This window comes from Panicum virgatum, chromosome 5N, assembly GCF_016808335.1.
Source record: "Panicum virgatum strain AP13 chromosome 5N, P.virgatum_v5, whole genome shotgun sequence".
NCBI classification, from domain to species: domain Eukaryota; kingdom Viridiplantae; phylum Streptophyta; class Magnoliopsida; order Poales; family Poaceae; genus Panicum; species Panicum virgatum.
The window spans coordinates 10,940,582-10,962,045 of NC_053149.1; the positions used below are offsets into that span (position 1 = coordinate 10,940,582).

Consider the following 21,464-nt stretch of genomic DNA (forward strand, 5'->3'; position numbering starts at 1 on the left):
TGCGCGGCTTGATGGGCCATCCTGTTCTTGACCCAATAAGTTTGCTGGGCTTTGCGTCATATAAGTTGGGCCTGTTAGGGACCCCTAGTTTATTCCCCGTCACAAAGGATGCAGGAGTCCTCATCCTGGAGGTTGCGTTTCTTGCGACGATGAGCGGTCCAACAACGATTATGGAGCACCAACCAAATGAAGAACTTGCATTTGGGAGGAGCACGAGTTTCGCACAAGATTTTGGCTCCTTTGATCGGGTGCTGGCCAATGAAAAGGAACCTATAAGCAGAAGCCGTAGAGAAGATCCGATCGGTAGTCCATTTCCAACAAACCCGATCTGGGGAAGCCGTTAGATGGACGAGTTGCATGCGATCCCAGACTTGCAAGTATTCCACATGGACCTGAACAGTCAGAGCACCAGTGATATCTTTGATCCACTGCCTGTCGTCGAGGGCTTGTGCCACAGTGCGCCGCGCGCGAACACGAGACGAGACAGCTCTACAAAGACTGGGAGCAACATCCTGAAGCGAAACCCCCTCCAACCAACTATCTGACCAGAACAGAGCGGTGGCACCATCACCCAGTTCCAGATAGATCGAAGCCCGAAAAATTGCATCGACCATGGGCTCCCTGTCATCACATAGATGTAGCCAAGGTCTGGAAGTGTCAGTACGACGCAACCACAGCCATTTCAAGCGGAGAGCAAAACCAAAGCAATTCAGATCCAAGATCCCTAGGCCACCAAGGTCAGGAGGCTGGCACACACGAGGCCAGGCAAGAAGACAGTGGCCATTCTTAGGTGAAAGTGCACCAGACCACAAAAATCCCTTACAAATCTTGTCAATGCACTGAATTGCCCAAGGAGAGATTTTGATAGCCACAGCCGTGTGTGTCGGAATGGCAGACAAAGTGGACTTGATGAGCACAGAGCGCCCGGCTTTGTTAAGCAAGTTTGCTTTCCAAGATGGTAGACGTTCGGTGACCTTATCAATCAGTGGTTGCATGTCCGTCTTCTTGAGTTTCTTGATTCCCAAAGGTATTCCAAGATAAGTTATTGGAAAAGGATCGATCTTTGCTGTGAAGTTTGTCAACAGTGTAACCGTAGCTTGCAGATCACACCGGACGGGGGAGATTTGACACTTGGACAAGTTGGTTTGTAGTCCGGTTGCATTGGCAAATATGCCCAGGATGGTTTTGATGACAGTCAAATCCCGCTAGGTGGGCAAGGAAAACAGGACCACATCGTCTGCATAAAAAAAGGCCCGTTCCTTGACATTGGCATGCAGAGGTTGCAAAAAGCCCCTGAGGTCAGCCAGCCAGATCAAGTGATTCAACGCCTCCATGAAAAGAACGAAGAGCAACTGTGATAATGGGTCACCTTGACGCAAGCCCCGCGCATGACAAACTCTTCTGCCCGGGGTTCCATTCAGGATCACCTTGGTGCTAGCAGAAGAGAGGATCATGTAAATCCAGTTGATCCAACACCTAGAGAAGCCGAGATGCGCCAGCAGGCGCAAAAGAAATTGCCAATTGATGGTGTCAAAGGCTTTGGCAATGTCTAATTTGAGGAGTGCACAAGCTACCTTTTGGCGATGAAGATATTTTCCAGTAGAATTGACAGCCTTGTAGTTTTCATGGATCAGCCTCGTTTTGATAAAAGCACTTTTATTCATATTAACCAGAATTTGCTTGTGGGGCGCCAACCTTCTCGCCAGGACCTTGGTGAACAATTTCGCGAAGCTGTGGATCAGACTTATAGGTCGGTAGTCACCAATGCACTCGGCATCAGATTTTTTTCTGAGCAGAATCATAAAAGCCTGGTTAAGCAAATGGAGATTGCGACCATCCAATGACCACAAAGCATGAAATGCCTGCATGATATCAGGTTTGATGATTGGCCAAGCAATTCTATAGAAAAGCCAAGTGAAGCCGTCCGGACCCGGCCCTTTGTCAATCGGCATGTCAAGAATAGCCTGCCAAACCTCCTCTTCAGTGAAACAGGTGTCCAGCAAAGCAGACTGAACGGAGGGAAAACCGAGCTCAGAAAGGTTCAAGTGGCAATTTTGAACCCCCGGAGTGCCGATGATATTTGAAAAATGCTGAAAAACTTGGTCGGCCATCTGATCGTCTTGCATGATGATAGTGTCATTGTTGACACCGTTTTTTGACACGTGTCAAAGAAGGCGATTTTTGTGAAGGGAAGGTGGCCGATTTGGAAGAAACCAAAAGATGCACAGTGTTGGAATCGGCCGATGGAGTCTGTCCGATAGACGAGAGGAATATACAATGAAGATGCTGATTTGTCCGTTCTGGAATCGGCCGATGGGAGTCCGTCCGATGAACCAGGAGAATATTTTGTGAAGATGCTAATTAGTCTGCTCTGGTACTCGGCCGGTGAAGAGTTGCCGATGAAGTCTAGGAAGAAGAAGAGGATCCAGACTCTATGTGAATCTTGATGATTCAATTGTAGTATTTAAAGTAGTTTATCTTTTAGAAAATCTTTTCTTTTTAGTCAAGTAATGTTTTCCGTGATCGGTTAGGACTTGATAGCGCTAGGCTATATATATCAGTTGTAAGGGACCGGAAAAACTTGATACACATCCAATACAACAAACTTTACAATTCCTTTGCACTTTTTCGGCGACTTCGCCTTTTCTTTTCTTTTTTCGACGAGTTCTTTCATGTTGATCAAGGACGCCTCACATTCGAGCGACTTGATTTGCTGGTGAGTTTTCATTTTACCGAGTATATTTGAGCTTTAGCTACCGGGCGCATCGCTGTGGCTTCGTTCAAATCTATTCAAAAGTTATCGAGTTCATCTAGGCTTTGACTTCCGGGCGCATCGCTGTCGTCTCGTCTAGATTTATTCACCAATTATCGATATCGGCTAGATTTGTAGGTTTTCCTATGCTTTTTGGCTATTATCACATCTAAAAACATACTAGATCGGCTTTAGGTTTTGGAGTGACACTTTTGTTATCTCAAGAGCCGGCTTAGATATGTTTTTAGCTTCGCATCATCTAAGTAACACATTCGTAGCTTAGATCTTGCCATACATACACAATCGGCTGTCCAAAAGCTGGTTTTGTCATTTAGGCCGACGAACCGGCTGACCACGACCACGAGCCGGCGGCGCGTCCCCCCGAGCACGCTTGCAGTTCCGGGCAGAATGACCCACCTCCTCACAGCGCAGGCAGCGCGAAGGATTGGGGCAACGGGCGGCGATGTGGTCGAAGGCGAGACAGTTGAAGCAGCGGCCGACGAGGTCCGCCGGGACCGGGCGACGAGGCGGGGCCACACGTCGAAAGGTGCCCAGGTCTCGACGAAGATGACGGCGGGGTACAACCAGTTGAAAACCATCCTTGTCGACCGGGGGAAGCCGAGAGTCAACCGGGCGCGAGCCTGACCCAGGCGTCCGAGTGGCACGAGAGGGATGCAAGGGCCGCGCGGGAGGGGGTGCAGTCCGGCGAGCATCCGCCATGAAACCCCGCGAAGGGACCACCCGAGGATAAGCACGCTCGTCCTCGACGACCAGTGGCTCCTTGCCTTTAGCGAAGGAGCGCGGGGGCGACCAAAGCACCTCGCCGTCCTCGTCAGAGATCGACGAGGGGATGCTGAAGCAAATACCCTCCGGCGACCTAGAGGTCCCGGCACCCGGAGGGGGTGAAGGAGGTAGCGGCGGGGTTGAGGGGTCGACGCCTACCATCCGGAGGGGTCTCCTCGACTAGCGACTTCCCTTCGCGGCGAGGGGGTGAGGAATCACCCATCGACAGCAGAGAAGGGGAAGGAAGGAGGGGTGAGGTGGCGGGTGGCGCCGGCAGGTAGGAAACCGCCGGCGGAGGTGGTGGCCGCCGGGACCGGGCGGGGGCTCCCGGAGTCTCCCTCAGTTAGAGAGAGAAACTAGAGAGAGATTTTGTTGCAGTTCCGAGGTGCTATGCTTGGTTTTCAAGGTGATTTCCTAGTACTGCACTACTGCTGTTATTAATTTACTCGTCGTTTTATACTGTATAGTGGTAAATACAATTTTTGCTAGATTAGGTTGTTGGAGCTTCTGTACTTTTAGTTTTAGGAGAGTGATTAAGAGCAGGCATGTAGTTAGTGGTTGTGGCGTCTCATTCCACAACCGTACAAAACCGGCATGGCTGCATCTTCTGAAGATCTTCTTCTTCTTATTCTAATTCTGAACAGTACATTGAACTCCGTTGAATATATATAGTAGTATGCACAAAAAGAAAAAAAAAGAAAAGGCTTTCCATATATCCATGAGCCCCGCGTGAGTATACTTGAACTACGTAGTGCAAGTAGTTGCACCAGGTCACCAGCAAGGTTAAGCTAACCTTACAATTATAATACCGATGCCCATGCATAATCACATTTGGGCTGGGACTTCTCCTGAAAATCCTGATGGATGGGTCCTAGGACCGGCCCCGCTGAGGTCAGCGGCGAATGAGCCAAAAAAGCAGCAGGCAAAATAGAAGCACTTTGCTTCCAAACAAAACAAAATGGAAGCACTCACTAACGGGGAAATAATGCTAGAATATGGCCCTGTTTAGTTCTAAGAATTTTTTTTTTGCATTGGAATCTTACTAATTTGAAGTACTAAATGAAGTCTATTTACAAATTTTTTTGCACAGATGGGTTATAAATCGCGAGACGAATCTAATGGTGCTAATTAATTCATGATTAATTAATAATTAGCATATGGTTATTGTAGCATCACTGTTGCAAATCATGGATTAAGTAGGCTCATTAGATTCGTCTCGCGATTTACAGCTCGTCTATGCAAAAAGTTTTGTAAATAGATTTCATTTAGTACTCCATGCATATGTCGAAACATTCGATGTGACGATTTTTTTGTGTTTATGGGATTTATGGGGTGGGAACTAAATATGACCTGTATCAGTAGGCGTACGTGGCATCACATATGGACAGGAACAGGTTGGTGGCCCGTCCATCAGATCGTACCAGCAGACGCGGGCTCCTGCGCTGACGCATTTTGTCGATTGATTTCTTTTTCTTTAAAAAAGTGTCTTTTTTTTCAAAAATGATCTGATAACCAACCGTCCATCAGATCGTACCAGATGCGGAGCATGGCAGCACCCAACCGAACAGTGCGGCAGGCAAGGCCAACGGCGCAGTTACTCGACCTGGCTGCATCGGCATGTGGCGGCAGCAGCAACCAACCGGATCCTGATCGCGTGTGGGGAGCACATGCGCCCGCGTGCGCGCACGCTCGCGGCTCGCGAGCTCTGCCTCTCCTCTCCACCCCCTCAAACTTGCTGGCGCATGCAGCTATTCCCTCCGTTTCAAATTATAAATTATTCTAAAAATTTTGGAGAATCAAAATTTTCAAATTTGACTAAATTTATACAACAAAATAATAATATTTACGATAGCAATTAAGTATAATTAGATTTTTTTGTTAGTTATATTTTTATACTATACCTATTTGATGTCATAAATTTTTGTATTTCTCTTTATAATTTTAATCAAACATTGAGATGATTTGACTCTTCAAAATTTTTAAAATAACTTATAAATTTGGAATTATCCGGTCGATGCCGATGCCGTGCCGTTGAGGTTGAGCTAGGCATGCATGCCAGTTTGGTGTTGTAAGCTTCCTGGTCGGTTCCTTAGCTGTGTTTAGATCTGTAAATAGTGGTAAAAAGAGTTACATCGGACACTGTAGCACACTGTAGTATTTTTCGTTTGTTTGTCATAATTATTGTCCTACCATGACCTAATTAGGCTCAAAAGATTCGTCTCCTCGTGTATATCAAAACTATACAATTAGTTTTTTTATTTACCTACATTTAATACTTCATGTATGAGGCAAGAGATTTGATGTAATAGATGAATAGTGAAGTTTAGTGAGAGAAATTTTGGAACTACCGGCTTCATCGACAGTTGACACTACCGGCTGGCGGCTGCTGCTGCCTAGCTGGAGCACTGGCGCAGTACTGCTCCGGACGCGACGCCCGCACGTGCACGCCTAGCCCGTGTTTAGATGCAAAAATCAAAATTCCAAAAAAAAATTCCGGCACTTACATGGAAACTTAAATCTAGACGAAATAAAAAACGCAATGCGGCTGCTGCCTGTAAATGGCGAGACGAATCTAATGAACCTAATTAGACTGTAATTAGATGCTAAATTGATACAGTAATGCTACAGTAAATAATCTCTAATGCCGGATTAATTAGGCTCATTTGATTCGTCTCGCGATTTACAGAAGAGTTCTGTAATTATTTTTGTAATTAATCTATATTTAGTACTTCAAATATAGAAAGATGACTTTTTAAAAAATTTACAACGTGCAACCAAACGGGGCCTTAGTAGTCGGCAGCGGGCAGGGAATCTGTGGCGCCAGCGCCAGGCGGCAACCGACAGGTAGCGGCGTAGCGCGCGTGCGGCTTAGCTGGACAGCGTGCCCACACGCATGCCGGCACGCTGCACAATGCGCATACACGCAGTGCCTACTGGCTAGCGCCCTGTTCGGCTGCACTGATCTTCTCGGCTGATTTACTGTAGCTCCCGCTTGTTCTCGAGTCTATAGCACATGTAGGTGCTATAGTAACCCGCTGCTACAGTAACTAGCCGCTACAGTACCTATCCTTTCAAAAAAACAGCCGCTACAAGAATCAGCCCATCCAAAACAGCAAGCCGAACAGGCTGTAGCTAGCTGTGTCCTGTACCAGTCGGCTAGACCGTCCCATCGGCTTGGCCGGTCGAACCGAACCACGCTGCGAGCACGGTGGTGGATCGGGATCGCTCGGCGCTCCGATCAAGCCGTCCCGGTCGGTTAGATTCAAATCTCCAGCTACCTGATTACGTACCAGCGTCGCCGTCACGCGCAGCGATATCCGCCCGGTCGCCGACGGGGGTTGCCGTGGGCCGCAGGACTCCCACGTACGTGTCTCGCTCGCCGCCCGTGTGGCCGTGTGAGCGTGGCCCTCTGCCGCTCTCGGTTCCCACGGGTTACCAACCAGCCGCGCGCGCGCGCGATTGGTCCGGCGCCGGCGACCGGACGCCGTACGTGTGCGGACGCGGGAGATTCCAGTCCGACGGGGTGCGTCCTGATCCGGACGGAGTTTCTAACCACGAGTCCGTTTCTCGATAAGATACCACGGCCGGGGTGCGTCCTGACCATGCACGCACGGCACGCTTGATGATAACGATGCAGCCTAGCTATCCTTGTGTTCCGGGCATGACGACTCGGTCCGCTACCGGCCTACTCCCAAGAATCGGAAAGAGAATTGGGATCAATCCGAGAACCGAAGAGAAAATTGGGTGGATGATGATACCAAACCAAACGCACACACCATCGACGCCCGTCTGGAAACTCCGGTGGATGATGGCCTACTTCAGGACAGGTTCCCTTCCGCTTATCGAATTCATATTCATTTTTGACAGGGATTGTAGTAAAATTTCTCAATCCAAAGTTCGGGGAAAAAAATCACCATTACAATTAATTTTTTTGGAAGAACATCAACCGTAAGATCCGATCGCATGGTGCTGTGGAGCTGGTCTGGGCAGGCGCACCATGTGGCCGCAGCAGTTCCCGGTGTGCACGGCGGCCGCCCCAGCCTCAAGCAACGCATTCACGCAGCAGCAGTAAGGCTGACCACAGCGGAGGGAGAAAAGCAAATTTGCTCCCTCCTCGTTTCTCACACCCTCTCTGTCTACAGTGCCAAACAGTGCATTTACAGTGCCAAACAGTATATTTGCTCCTTCATTTCCTCCTTCCACTGTGGACGGTCTAACGAGCCCCAACGGCGACGGGCCGTAACGGAACGGGGGCGGACCACCACATAACGGCCGTCGCCGTCAGTTACTACTTCCCCTCCTCCCCTAGTCCCTGTCCCACCCCAATAAGAAGCAGCGCTCTTGCCCCACCTCCCTCCCCGTCTCTCTCTCGCTCGCGCTCACACCTCCCCAACACACACCCCGAGAGAGACGCGCGGCAAGGGACAGGGACGGACCGGCGGCCCCTCCCCCAGACTGCCCCCACCCACACCCCCGCGCAGGCAGATGGAGTCGCCGGAGGCGTGCTCGTCCGGGGAGGCGTCTCCCGTCGCGGCGGCGGAGCGGCCGTCCGAGGCGGCCGCGCTGCGGGCGCTCGTCGACCGGGTGCGCGCCGGGGAGGTGGACGCGGCGCGCGAGGTGCGCCGCCTCACCAGGGCCTCCGCCAGGCACCGCTGCAAGCTGGCCGCCGCGGTCGAGCCGCTCGTCGCCATGCTCCGCGCCGCCGCGCCCGGGGCCGGGGAGGCCGCGCTCCTCGCGCTGCTCAACCTCGCCGTCAGGGACGAGAGGTGCGTGCGGGCCATCTGCGCGATTCTATTTTTTTTTTCTTTGTTCTCTTTCCAAATCAAAATCGAAGGAAGGAAATCTAGTTTGTGACGGCGGGGCTTCCTCCGATAAATTCTCGGTACACCTTGCTGCTTTCGGGGGGAGTCGCTTTATTGGATTTTTCGAAAGCATGTCACGTTTTACGCCGAATTCGGAAAGGAAGAAGCCCTCGTCGATCGATTCATTTTTCTGGCATAGGCGCGCCGAATCGTACTAAAAGTTGCAGTCTCTGTCGTCTCGTTCCCGCATAGGCCAATTTAATTCTATTGGCGCTTGTTGAACTGATTTTGCGAGGTTCCTCTTCCAATTTTTCTAGTCGCGGGCGGCTTGTAAGCTAACCGGTGTTTTTTACCCCCTGTCGGTCAAAAAAAGAAAACATCTAGGGGGAACATCAATTGATTTTTTAAAAAATATAAAATCAATTAAATTCGCCCTTGTGTTTTGCTCCAGTTTACCTGATAGATTGCATAGTTGTGGCCTTTGATAGAGTTCAATCCTATATACTGTCTGTTGTAGTTCCGAGCTAGTAGTAGTACTACGTTATCCAATTGATCTTACCATGTCATACAAACTGGAGATGGGTCCTTGAATTTTATCAGCAACTTACTGACTTCGTGATTGCGGATTTATTCGCAAGCATATTCTAAGAAACCTGGTAGGATAACCTCGCACCGGATTTCAAACCGGTGTCATCGTCTTGCAGCTAAGATGCCATGTTGCTTTTTTAGACGCTCAGCAATCGTCTAGTATCTGCTGGTAGCACAAAGATTTTATTCCTATGACCCTTCAACAAATCTGGGATTCCTAGTCTGTGGTATAAATTTCTTGGAAGATGGCAACTAGAAAAAGCTAAGAAAACTGCCGGTTTAGATGTCGCAACAGGCAGTTGGTCTGATTTTGAAGCTGACCGGAGGCTGCCAACCACCCTGCCCTGGTTGGCTGCTTCTGAGAAAAATCTATCACAGGAAGCTGGAAAATCGTTTATAACTTGTGAAGTTTCTTGGGCTGCCTAATATTTGCCCACCTTTTCAACTGCTGTTGGTGTGGTCAGGATACAGTTATCCAGTACTTCCTTTAGAAATTTTGTGCCCATGCCGTGACCTAATTGTCTCGGTACATATCCAAACATGTTGACCTCATGTTCCTCTTTAGGCCTCGTGCCAACTTGTGGCCAGTGGCTAGAGGTGAAGTCAGACTGGTATGGTGGTATGTACCAGATTTTTTTTTCCTTGTATGCGTCCCATTACCTTGCGCTCTACAGCCTCTACTAGAAGCAAAGTGAGGATAGGGAAATGGTAAATTGAGCACCACTGTTGTGATCAGGTAATCCTTTAACGAGAATCTGATGGCTTCTGTTGACTCGTGCTAGTGGAATCAACTGTTCCAATAGTTGGGAGTGTCAAGTCCTTGTCTAAATGGATCGTATATGGAAGTATGGAACATCCCTTTTAGACGTTATTCTGCTTTCTGGCCTAGGACAGATAGGATAAGGTATGGGAAGGATATTTAGGGCCTCAAGTTCCTCCCCTCTTGACGTGTATGGGCATCATACAGTCTAGGTGCCCATATCTCGCAGTTATGCTGCTCGTTTCAGAGCATGGAACTAGACATAAGAAGTAGGATCTAATTCAGTAAATTATATTGGCATTGTGGCATTGTATGCATCCTGGTCTATGTTCATACATTGATGCCATTTATTGCACTTTCCTTGTGGTTGGGAAGCCTTAAATCCATATGTAATATCCAGTAGCTGCCCTAACTTATATGAAATGTGATGAGTGGTGTAGTAATCAATTCATGAATATTTACTTTATTGTGGATTTTTTATGATGCAAGTGGTTCCTAAACTCAGGTTGGTTTCATGTATGCAGGAATAAAACCAAGATAGTGGATGCTGGAGCACTTGAGCCCCTGATTGGTTATTTGCAATCAAGTGATCTGAATTTGCAGGAGTATGCAACTGCTGCTCTTCTTACACTTTCCGCCTCATCCACCAATAAGCCTATCATAAGTGCTTCAGGAGCAATTCCTCTACTTGTGAAAGTCCTTAAAGAAGGGAATCCACAAGCCAAGAATGATGCTGTGATGGCTCTGTACAACCTCTCCACAATCACAGACAACCTTCAAGCCATCCTTGCTGTCCAACCGATTCCCCCTTTGATAGAGCTGCTGAAGGGTGGCAAGAGGTCCTCCAAAACTGCCGACAAATGCTGTGCTCTTCTGGAGTCATTGCTTGCATTTGACCAATGTCGTGTGGCCTTGACATCCGAGGAAGGCGGAGTGCTGACCATTGTGGAGGTACTTGAGGAAGGCTCCCTTCAAGGCAGAGAGCATGCTGTTGGAGCGCTCCTAACAATGTGCGAGAGTGACCGCAGCAAATACAGAGACCTCATTCTAAATGAGGGGGCGATTCCTGGTCTTCTTGAGCTCACAGTACACGGCACACCCAAGTCTCGAATGAAAGCCCATGTTCTACTTGACTTGCTGCGGAATCCCCCGTATTCAAGATCAAGGCTGCAGCCAGACACGCTCGAGAACATAGTGACCAACATTGCCTCCCAAATAGACGGTGAAGACCGTGGTGGCAAGGCAAAGAAGATGCTTGCTGAGATGGTGAAGGTCAGCATGGAGCAGAGCCTGAGGCATTTGCAGCGCCGGGCTTCCTTCGCTTGAGAGGTGACAACCAACCTTTTTGTGCAATGGAAATAGAAGATAGCACAAAATAATGAGATTGCTGGTGATGCCGGTCCAGGCCTTGATAGGACCGAGTGACCGGTCTAAGCCATTATTATATACTCGAAGCTCTTGACATAGAACTCCTTTTCCGTCTCGTTAGCCAATCTTGTGTGTCTTGCCCTAAACAAAAGACAACAGGTTTCTTCTCGTCACTATTTTCCCTTCCCAAGGTTTTGTGCATGTATCAAAAGAAAAGATGAAAAAAGAAAGGCATTTCCTCTGGGGAATGGATTGTATATAAAGTAAAGGATCCCATTCTTCATGTCTTGAAAAGCCAGTGTAATCTCTCTGTTGGGCTCACGCCACACTTTTCTGTTTACTGATGATATGTCTTCCTTTTTTGCGTGACAAGCATATCGATCGCCTTGTTTCTGACTCTGATCCCCCTCATTTCTGACCGGACATGGCCCCTCTGGGTGGTCTCCCGTATTTCTCAGACTCGGTTGTGCTTTGCTTCTTCAGTAAACAATTCTGAAACTTCTGGGCCGTTAGACCTCGCTCTCAATGTACGAATGATTTCTTGAATTGACCAGGCTGCACTATAATAACCTTGTTTCAGTCTTTCAGCTTACTGAATACTATTCTGAAACTTTTTCAGCTAGACAAAATCCCTTTCAATTCTGTCTTTCAACACTTTCATAGTTTCATATGATGCAGTTCCAATTCCCAAAGGCGTGCCAATAATAACATTTCGTTTTCGCCTCGTGTGGAAAGCTTTTTGTCTCATTGGCCGGCCGGCCCTTTTTAGTTTTTAGGCCGTGATCACGACCACTATTTTATCTTTGAGACGGTGAAGTGATCATGGCTACCTTGACAACTCGCGCGAAAGATACACGGCCAACCATCGCAGCTTTCTTCTTGTTTTTTTTTTCTTTCCGTCGTCGGTGGCAAAGGGAGATCGATCGATGCCTTCTCTTTTTCATCATAGCTTGATCATGTGGTGTACTAGGTGCGTAGCTTTGATAACCTTATCCACCGGCTGATGAGAGGTCCGGTGGACGTTGGCGTGGGAGCTTTCGCGCGCGGGAGCTTCTGCTCTCTGAAGAAGTTCATTCAGCAGCTTGCGCTGCAATTTTTCAGTGGAGGATATCCCCGGCATCCGACAGCAATCAGACACCCTGACGGCTTCACAAGGAAGAGTGCCGGACCTGTCAACTAAAGAAACCAAACAAAGTTCTTTGCTCTAGCAACAAATTGTATCATTTTTTATCTGTACCTATAGCAACAGCATGTTCTAGTAGCTTGTCTGCTGTTCATTGTCTTGAGCTGTTCATCTTTCCAGTACAGCTGATGGCATTCCATCGTCATCAGATCGAGCCCCATACTACTCTGCCTGATCACTCAACAGCTCCAGGAGGAGGACGAGGTGATCAGGGCGGATCATAACAGATTCGCAGCCAACCTGAACGAATTAACCGTGCTTCTGTTCTGACAGACCAAGAATCCGGGGGAGCACGCAAAGCGACTGAACCAGAGCTCATAGCCACTCCTGTTGGTTCAGTTTCATCACAAACCCTCAAGCTGATTCAGGCATAATCCGTTGCAGCAGCGAGTTAGCACTAGCAGCAGCAGCAGCTTGCCGGCTTTCCTATCTCTCCGTCCCGACACGCCAAGAGTGTGCTTTTTTTATGGATGCCAAGAGTGTGCTTTGACCAGCAGCAGTTAGTTACCGCGGTTGCTCCAACCATTCCTATCTCTACATATCGACGGTCAAAATCTGTACTTCCTCGGGAAGATTTGCTTGTACGGCAGCCGCGATCGAGCAAAGAACGGTGGCGAAATGGCAGCGGATCACGTCGGGAAAGACGTCGCCGGCGTCCATGGCGACGACGACCGGAGTTCGAAGGTGAGCGGCGAGGATCTAGAGCAGCCTCGTGACGACCAGGAGCCGGCTGCCGATCATGTCAGCAGAGGCCTAGCCATCGGGCATTTCATACGGGAGGTACATACATTTTCTCTAGATAGATTAAAGTAGGTGATCTACTCTGTAAATTACTCGAAGAGACTAGAACTCAGATGAACTAGCAAGAGCGGCCGTGTCAAGGTAATCTAAGAGTTTGCACCAGAAAAATCTCTCTCATGTTCTCTGGTTTTTGATGAGCACGCGCAGCTGATGGTGGAGGGGGTGGCGTCGTTCCTGCTGGTGTTCTGGTCGGCCGTGGCGGCGCTGATGCAGGAGATGCACGGCGCGCTGTCGTTCCCCATGGTGTGCCTCGTCGTGGCGCTCACCGTCGGGTTCGTGCTCTGGTGGCTCGGCCCCGCGCACTTCAACCCCGCCGTCACCGCCACCTTCGCCGCCTTCGGCTACCTCCCCTGGGCCAATGTAATCCACGGTCACCTGAGTCGTTACTTCTCTTCCGATGCGTGAGCTCGCTTGCATCGACCATGGCGTCGTGCCGTGCAGCTGCCGTTCTACGTGGCGGTCCAGCTCGCCGGCTCCGTGCTGGCCTGCCTGGCGGTGAACGGCGTCATGCGGCCGCGGGAGGAGCACTTCTACGGGACGGCCCCGATGGCCGGCCACACCCGACTGCCGTTCCTGATGGAGCTCCTCGCCTCCGCCGTGCTCATGGTCGTCATCGCCACCGCTTCCAGTTCCAGAGGCTCTGTTCGTATCGACCCCACTACTACTGTTTCTTCTCGTGATCATCATGAACAACGTGTACACCAAATTTTTTTGCTGATGGTGAACAATGCAGAACCAGACGGTAGGTGGGCTGGCCATCGACGCCGCCGTCGGCACCCTGGGCCTCGTCATCGGGCCGGTCTCCGGGGGGTCGATGAACCCGATCAGGACCCTGGGCCCGGCCATCGTCTTCGGCAGGTACACCTCCGTCTGGATCTACCTCGTCGCGCCCCTCGCCGGCATGCTGCTCGGCGCGCTCTGCAGCCGGGCCGTCAGGAACGCCGACGCCATCCTCGCCTTCCTCTGTGGCGGCGGCGGGGCGAGAGCAGCGGCGGCGCGCAAAAACGGCAGGAGGGTGCCGGTGCTCACGCCGCACGCCATTGGGGCAGTCGCGTCGCAGCAGTTCTAATCGTAACAGAGGCGAGACAAACTTTAAAACTGGGGAAATACATGTGTTCGCAGCAGCTCAAACTAAAGCTCTCCGCTGTATTTACTACACTATTCTCAGCTTTTAAATTTGAGTTCAGTTATGGAGCGACTGTGCGCTTCAGCATTGCGTCAGCCTGAACTTGCCACGCTTTCTTTCCCATTTCATTTCATTTCTCCTTTTTTTTTCTTACTAGGTATGTACCCATGCGTTGCTACGGGTGATAAAAAATCAAATTCATACACAAGATATGCGTACAAGATCTCACTACATAGCAATAATATGATATGGTTATTATACAAGCAAAGTCTCACACCAGAGCAATAATATGATATTATATACAAGCAAAGAAAGAATCATGTCTAACAAAATATTTTTAAAGGAATGAAGAAAGCCTCTATGAAGTTTTTTTTTTAAAAAAAAGAACTCTTAAGTTATAGCTTGCAGCTTAGAAATAAACAACTTAAAATATTCAACTTTTCACTCCACCCTGAAATTTTGCATGCTTCTGCAGTTCGATGGTATATGTGCTATTGGACAAATTTTGATATGGGGGTGAACCTGAGTGGAGACAAGTTTGAGCTAATTAGGTCTTTGCCTTCCCTGACCTGCAAAAGAAGCATATGAGAGATATTTCAAATTAAGAAAAGAAACTGCACTTTTCTTAACCAACTTCATTTATTCAGCACAGTATACATCAATGAGGTCAAACTGACCCCAAGTTACATTCAGTAGAGCTGATAAAATAATACAATTAGATTGGTGATCCTCTGAAGAACAAGAGAAAATAACATAACTGTGAAAATTGTACAATTGGATTAGTGATCCTATGAAGAGCAAGAGAAAATAACAGAACTGATAAAATAGTCTTTGCCTGCATATAGCAAGGCAGTGTGCATACCAATTCCCTTGGCTATTGATATTAATCAGCTTGAAAATACAGCTAATATCTTGGCGATCTAAAACTTCAGAGAGAAGAGGCCACAGCTTCCATCCAAAAGGATGCCACTTCTCCTTTTTGCAATTGAAGAACCACCTCCCTGTACTCCATATGGAAGTCTGCAATCTGTAATTGAAGCAATCTCCCATTCTCTGCTAGGTGCTTCTCGTTTTCAAAATTCTGTACAAAGAACACCATTCTTTATAAATAAATAACAAAGGTAAGAGTATCTATGACTACTATTCTTCAACACATGGCGAGGATCCCATTAGTAAAACTTGACATCAAGTAATAGACAAGCACAACAGCAGAAGTATTTGCGCATATGTAGGTCTTGTTGTAATCATATAGCAGATGCAAAACTAACAAGCAAAACAACGCGAAAAGAAATAATTCCATCTCGATAATATCCTCATCATGTGATATGGGATCAATCTGATGCATGGAGGGCAATGAGAGGATCCAGCCAACACCAGGTCATCAATTTCACTTTATAGATAGTTGAGCACTTCCATGGGCAAACCTTCATTATACCAAATGTAAACAATTGTTGGTTACTGTTTTATTATAACCCATGACATGACAAGCAATCAAGAAATTAGTTATATCAGATATTTAGATCAGTGTACCCAGTGCCATAGGCTTCCCGCACTGTGCGGGGTCTGGGGAAGGGTTGTCTTTAAGCCCCAAGCCTTACCCACACAAATGTGCAGAGGCTGGGGCTCGAACCCGGGACCTTCCGGTTACAGACGGTAGGCTCTACCGCTGCACCAGGCCCGCCCTTCCATGGTAGTAGTATATTCCTCAAAAAAAAATTCTGCAATACCACATATCAACAGTGAAAGGCACCCATAGGCATGGCTCCATTCAGACAACTACATTCAGAAGCACAATACTACCGACAGTGCTAAACCCTCAAAGAATGCAGACAAAGCATTCCTGCATGTTGACTCCTATGAACGAGCTGATTACGGAAAACAAAAAGGCTCCCAAATGAAACCAATGGTAAAAGGAAAATTCTAAAAGGAAATTTGGCTCACCAATGCTTAGTGGTTTCAACAATTTCCCACTATCTTCGCCAAGTTCTTTATTCTTGTCCTTTCCAAAATTCTTCACAAAGAAATGGAAGCCATGAACTAAATATATGATTTGTCCTGCAAACACAATAGGCCAAAGAGCTATGTCCAAGGCCGTATTGCAAGGCTCAATCAGCCAAAGGCTTAGCTCCGGACAAACATCTATGTGCAAGGCCATATTGCAAGGCTCAAGCAGTCAAAGGCTTAGCTCAATCTTCTCTGTAATTTTATGCAAAAATTCTATAAAGGGCTTTTCAGGTTCCAAAACCGGCTCTCCCTGATCTTGAGTGGGGAAACCTAAATGGATCAGATTATATTATATCAAGGAATCTAATTGAAGACTGAAAGCAGATGTACATAAAAATATTCAGGATTGGTCAGGCGGCGTCGCTCGCCGTTACCAGCGTCAAGCCGTCGTGGACCCACCAGCCGTCCCCCACCGCGGCGACGGCAGCGGGGGAGGCCGGACGCGATCGGAGGTCGAGCGAGGGGGAGGCCGGAGGCATGCAGATCTTGGAGGCCGTAGAGGCATGAAGCGCGGGGGTGGTTGGAGCGCTCGGAGACCGGGTGTGACGATGGCGGGTGCGAGCCCACCCACAGCCGGCGGCGCGGCTGAGAGGCCGGGTGTGGCAGGGGCGGGTGCGGACCGGCACCGCGGGAGGCGACGAGGGAGGGCTGCGGCCCGGATCTGGACCCGGCAGAGCCGCGGTCCGCGCCTGGGGGAAGCGTGGAGCGGGAGCGGGGAGAGGCGGCGCAGGGGTGGCGGCGGCGGGTGTGGTCGGCATGGGGCTGGAGGGCGGAGTAGGAGGAGGAGGTCGCGAAAGGCAGGGGCGCGCGGGCAGGTAGAGGCGGCGTGCGGAGGCGGAAAGAGGCGGAGGGCGCCGGCGGCGGCGGAGGTCGCGAGGCAGGGTGTGGGCGCTGGGCGGGCAGGGTCGCGCTCGCGCGGACGGGAGGGGCGCACCGCGGGAGCGAGCCCACGGTCCCGCCTGTGGACGATGAGTTAGGGGCTTTTTTTAGTAGTAGAGATAAAAAAAACTTACCTGCGGGGTAAGGCTGACCACAGCGGAGGGAGCAAGAGCAAATTTGCTCCCTCCTCGTTTCCCACGCCTTCTCTGTCTACAGTGCCAAACAGTGCATTTACAGTGTCAAACAGTACATTTGCTCTTTCATTTGCTCCTTCCACTGTGAATGGTCTAAAACCGCCCCCACGGAGGTAGAAGGATCTTCTCAGAGCATGTCATGCCAAAAAAACCTTCGAACCCCGCCCCACCCGTACACGGGGCAGCGAAACTAGTATATATTGCAGTAGAGCTCGGCCCAACTACATTGCTGCTGCAGAAAAGTGAGAAGCGCGAAACGGCCCAACCCGGCAGCCGCAAAATTCTGAAGCCCATCCGAGTCGCACGGCCCGTCACGTCAACCTGCCCTTTCCTCTCCAAATCACCTCACGCCCATTCTCCTCTTCCCTTCTCCGGTTCTTCCCCCCAAAACCCTAACCCCTCCCTCTCCTCGCCGCCGGCACCATGACCCTCCTCGCCGCCATCACCAGCTCCGCCGCCGGCGCGGGCGCGGGCGCGGGCGCCCACCCGCTCGTGCTTACACCGGGCGCCGCGCCGCCGCCGCCGCCGCCGCCGACCGCCTCAGCGCTCCCGACCCCGATCCCGCCCTCCGCCTGGTCGCTCGCCCCCGCCGACCCGGCCCTTGCCAAGGCCGCCTCCTTCCTCGCGTCCTCCCTCACCTCCTGCTCCTCCCTCCCGCGCCTCCGCACCCTGCTCGCCTCATTCGCCGCCGCCCTGGCCCAATCCCTCTCCCTCCCGCCGCCGCCGCCCGCCCTCCCCGCCGCCATCCGCGCCCTCGCCCCCTACTTCCCCGCCGCCGTCGCTTCCCTCGTCGCCTCCAAGGCGGCGAGCCTCGGCGAGTACGACGTCCTCTTCGCGCTCGCGGAGTCCGGCCGCCTCCCGCACCCGCCGGCGGACCTCATCTCCACTCTGTCTGACAACGACCGCGCCGACCTCGTCTGCTCCGTGCTCCGCCAGGCCGCCGACCTCCGCTCCTCCGAGATCCTCGCCGCGCTCCGCTTCTTCCTCTCGCCGGGCACCAATAAGGCCTACGACGCCATGATGCGCGTCAAGGGCCGGTGGAAGGATGCCGCGGTGCTCGCGGTCCAGAAATGCCGGGAGAAGGGCCCCGGGAAGACGAAGCAGGTCGACGCTGCGGCAAGGCAGGCGGCGCTGCTTCTCATGATGGGGCACGACGGGTTCTCCTCCCCGGAGGTGTGCCTGCACTACCTGTTCGCGTCGGGGAATGTGGATTCCGTGGTGCTTGGAGCAGCTGTGGCCGAGCTTGATGGTGGGGAGGTGGTCAGGCTCATGAGGTACCTCAACAAGTGGATTGGCAAGTACCGGAGGTTCCCAGAGGCACAGGCATGCCCTGAGGCTGTGGGTATGCTCGGATTGGAGCAGTGTGACAGCGTTCCGTCATTTGGAGCAGTGGCCAGGGCACTGGGAGTGTTGCTGGATAATCATTTCTCGCACCTTGTGTTGAGCAGTGAAGTGCGAGAGGAGTTGATGGCTGCCAAGGTGATGGTGAGGGAGCTAGCTGTGGAAGCGGAGTCATCTGGACCAATTCTGGACTTGCTGCGTAGGTTGCAGCAGGATAAGTGAGCAAATCAGATTGTGCTCTGGAATCTATTTCCTCGTAGTTCTGAAACTGATGTGTGGAAATTTTGACTGTTTTGCTGCGTTGCAGTGATGAGTTATTATGTGTTGCGGTATTGAATATTGAAGTACTATAACAGTAAATGTTTTGGTTGAAAGATGGAAACTGACATTTTTCAGATTTCGCTGGTAAATCTGATATCCTAGCTACTTGCTATGGAATCTAACATCTATGATCCAATCATCCAGATCAAGATGTTTGGTTGCAGCCAGCCTCTTGGATAAGTAGTGTATAATGAGAGAGGCCTTAGTTGTGAACTGATCTCCTCTGAGGCTGAATCAAAAATTCTGAATTGAGCTGTGAATTGCATGATTAGCTGTAGTCATGTTAAACATGTTGGCTCACTGTGGCTCTTTCTGAAGTCCTGTGGCACAAGTTTTGCTGCTTAATAGTGTTGGCTAAATACAATTGCTCCCATTAATGAATGCAACTTGTGTGATTAAGCTTATTTGATTAAGATATTTTAGTGTTGCTAAGTATCTTTATCTGATTTTGTGGTCTCAATCTTAAATGCTCATTATTTTGTTCCTTGTTACATCTCGAAGATCTGGACATCTGGTCATCCTCAGGCCTAAACACCTTTGCCATGGATTGGTAAGAACTAAGAAATGATTCGGATGTGACAAACAGGCTTAGGAACCACAGGCTTGCAAAAGTTTGGTAACTATGCAAACAAGTGTTAGATTTTCTGTCTACCTAAATTTTGGCAAGGTTTGTTGGGGCACAAATGAAACACATTCTGGATACCTAACCCCAATAGTTATCTGCTTGAGTGCTTGTACATGACTTTTTGCTTAAGAAATGCCCTCAATACTCAGTCGCATATGGATATCTTTGGTCATCAATATCACCTTTGTTACAGATTACAATCCTCAGAAATTTGGTTGTGTGTTGTTTCAGAGTACTGGTTTACATTTTTGCATCAACCTGATAACATGGTCTTCTGTTCGTTTTATCTTCATAATTATCTTCATCTACTGTTATGGTTTCGAATGCTCATCTGCTTGCTTCCCCATCATCGAGGACTCGAGGTAACTGTATAACTTATTAACATGCAATTTGTGAGATATGAGTATATGGGCTTGGAAAATTGTTTCCGCTTTGTTGAATTTACAGTCTAGTGTGGTGTCTAATCTATTTCTTTGTATCTGCTTCAAATTGCATTCCAGGAAGCATTCGACAGGTTGAGATGCCTTTTCTCACCCATCAATCAACTAGTTTTTTTTTCACAACTTCCATGTTAGCTTTAAATTTTGCTTCAGTGCTTGTAACAAATTGTTTGTGGTAAATGTTTCAAATTATCACATTCATTTTTTTTGGGGTGCCCACGGCTGTGCACTCCGAATTCTCATTTTGGAGTGTAAGTGGGACAACCTTTTGCTGATTCACATGACAGAGTAGACCATGCATAGCCGCCTTTGAGGAAGTCTTCATCTTTGGCTGCTCTGCTCTGCTATGCCACTCGGGAAATTTCCTGTTCTGGGCGGCCCGTGGCAGTGTGGCACCAACCCTGCGTTGCATTCCTGGCAACTGTGGTTTGCCGAGCTTAGAAAAAAGGTTAAAAAAAAGGCATATCCTTGGAAATCGAATGGGATGCCACACCACAGCCTTGCAGTTTCCGTATCAATCCCGAGCGTGTGAAGAAGTTCCTCTTTCTTGGATGAGATATGGTGCTTGCGCTTTGCCTTTGTGGCTATGCTGCAGTTCTGTTCGTGTTATACGAATAGTACAGTAATAATATACTAGTGTCTTCTTTTTTTTTGAAAAGCTTATACTAGTGTCTTCATTTTCGTTTCAATCAGCTTGGGCGGCGATTTGGTTGGTGAGAAAGCCCCGTTATAGCATCTCCAAAAGCTTCTTCAAATCATCTTAGCTAAATTCTATTTAATTAGTCATTTAACTAATCATTTAGGTATTCAAAGAGTGAGAAATACAACAGACTATGCAAATCTTGACTCTCCGTCCCCTCCCCTCCGACCAGCGCGGCCTCTGCCTCATCCACCTCCTCAACTGCGCCAGCGCGGCCTCTGCCTCATCCACCTCCTCAACTGCGCCGCTGCCGCCGGTGTAACGACTCGACCCGGGTAACGGTTAAGATCTACTCTGCACGTTGAGTAAATCACACCTGCTAAATAACTTTCTTGTGTTTTCGTCCTCGCTTCGTGCAAAAGGTTGCAACCGGAGTCATTCAACTACCCAGGGCCTGGTATTTAAGTTGGGCTGGATTTACTTCTACTCTCAGTATGGGACTAAAGAGCCGCTGTGCTACAGTAGCGTGTTGCTACCGTAACCCGGCCCATCTGGCATCTAGCCCAAGCCTGTTATGTTACAACCACCCCCCCTATAACTCCACGTCCCCGTCGAGTACCAGACCAATCTAAATACCACCAGAATCTCCTCTCTTGGCCACGTTCCATACGTCTAGTGCTAACGGTCCCATGTACCACGTCCGTGCGTCCAGTGCCAACGGTCCTTGTGCCACGTCCGTGCGTCCAGTGCCGGCGCATCCCCGATGCCCGTGCATCTGTGCCCACACGCGCCCGCCCACATGGCGGTGGCATCTGCGACCACGCGCCCGTGCTCATGCCCGCGCACTTATGCCCGTA

General features: G+C 49.7%; 4 protein-coding genes across 7 annotated transcripts; 3 read left to right on the plus strand and 1 right to left on the minus strand.

The window, feature by feature from the left end:
• Positions 1 to 7,897: 7,897 nt before the first annotated feature.
• On the plus strand, positions 7,898 to 11,393 carry LOC120672109 (U-box domain-containing protein 4-like). The gene is made up of 2 exons (XM_039952405.1): positions 7,898 to 8,301; positions 10,210 to 11,393. The coding sequence occupies exons 1-2, from the start codon at positions 8,021 to 8,023 to the stop codon at positions 11,009 to 11,011; spliced, it is 1,083 nt and encodes a 360-aa protein (XP_039808339.1). The 5' UTR covers positions 7,898 to 8,020; the 3' UTR covers positions 11,012 to 11,393.
• A 1,637-nt stretch (positions 11,394 to 13,030) lies between these two features.
• Positions 13,031 to 14,258, plus strand: LOC120672110 (aquaporin NIP4-1-like). The gene is made up of 3 exons (XM_039952406.1): positions 13,031 to 13,397; positions 13,479 to 13,679; positions 13,771 to 14,258. Exons 1-3 carry the CDS (start codon positions 13,188 to 13,190, stop codon positions 14,104 to 14,106), a joined length of 747 nt encoding a protein of 248 aa, XP_039808340.1. The 5' UTR covers positions 13,031 to 13,187; the 3' UTR covers positions 14,107 to 14,258.
• Positions 14,259 to 14,412: 154 nt separating this feature from the next.
• On the minus strand, positions 14,413 to 17,134 carry LOC120672111 (vegetative cell wall protein gp1-like). Of its 4 annotated transcripts, none has more exons than XR_005673957.1 (3): positions 16,105 to 16,535; positions 15,026 to 15,244; positions 14,413 to 14,732 (listed from the first exon to the last, which is right to left on the minus strand). XR_005673957.1 is itself a non-coding variant. In XM_039952407.1 (2 exons), exons 1-2 carry the CDS (start codon positions 16,923 to 16,925, stop codon positions 15,092 to 15,094), a joined length of 537 nt encoding a protein of 178 aa, XP_039808341.1. In that variant the 5' UTR covers positions 16,926 to 17,134; the 3' UTR covers positions 14,784 to 15,091. The 4 variants fall into 4 exon arrangements, 1 of the variants encoding a protein (XP_039808341.1); XR_005673956.1 differs by lacking the exon at positions 14,413 to 14,732 and adding an exon at positions 16,542 to 17,122 and having other exon boundaries at positions 14,784 to 15,244; positions 16,105 to 16,437; XR_005673955.1 differs by lacking the exon at positions 14,413 to 14,732 and having other exon boundaries at positions 14,784 to 15,244.
• Positions 17,135 to 17,592: 458 nt separating this feature from the next.
• Positions 17,593 to 19,024, plus strand: LOC120672108. The gene has a single exon (XM_039952404.1). The coding sequence runs from the start codon at positions 17,664 to 17,666 to the stop codon at positions 18,801 to 18,803; it is 1,140 nt and encodes a 379-aa protein (XP_039808338.1). The 5' UTR covers positions 17,593 to 17,663; the 3' UTR covers positions 18,804 to 19,024.
• Positions 19,025 to 21,464: the final 2,440 nt, after the last annotated feature.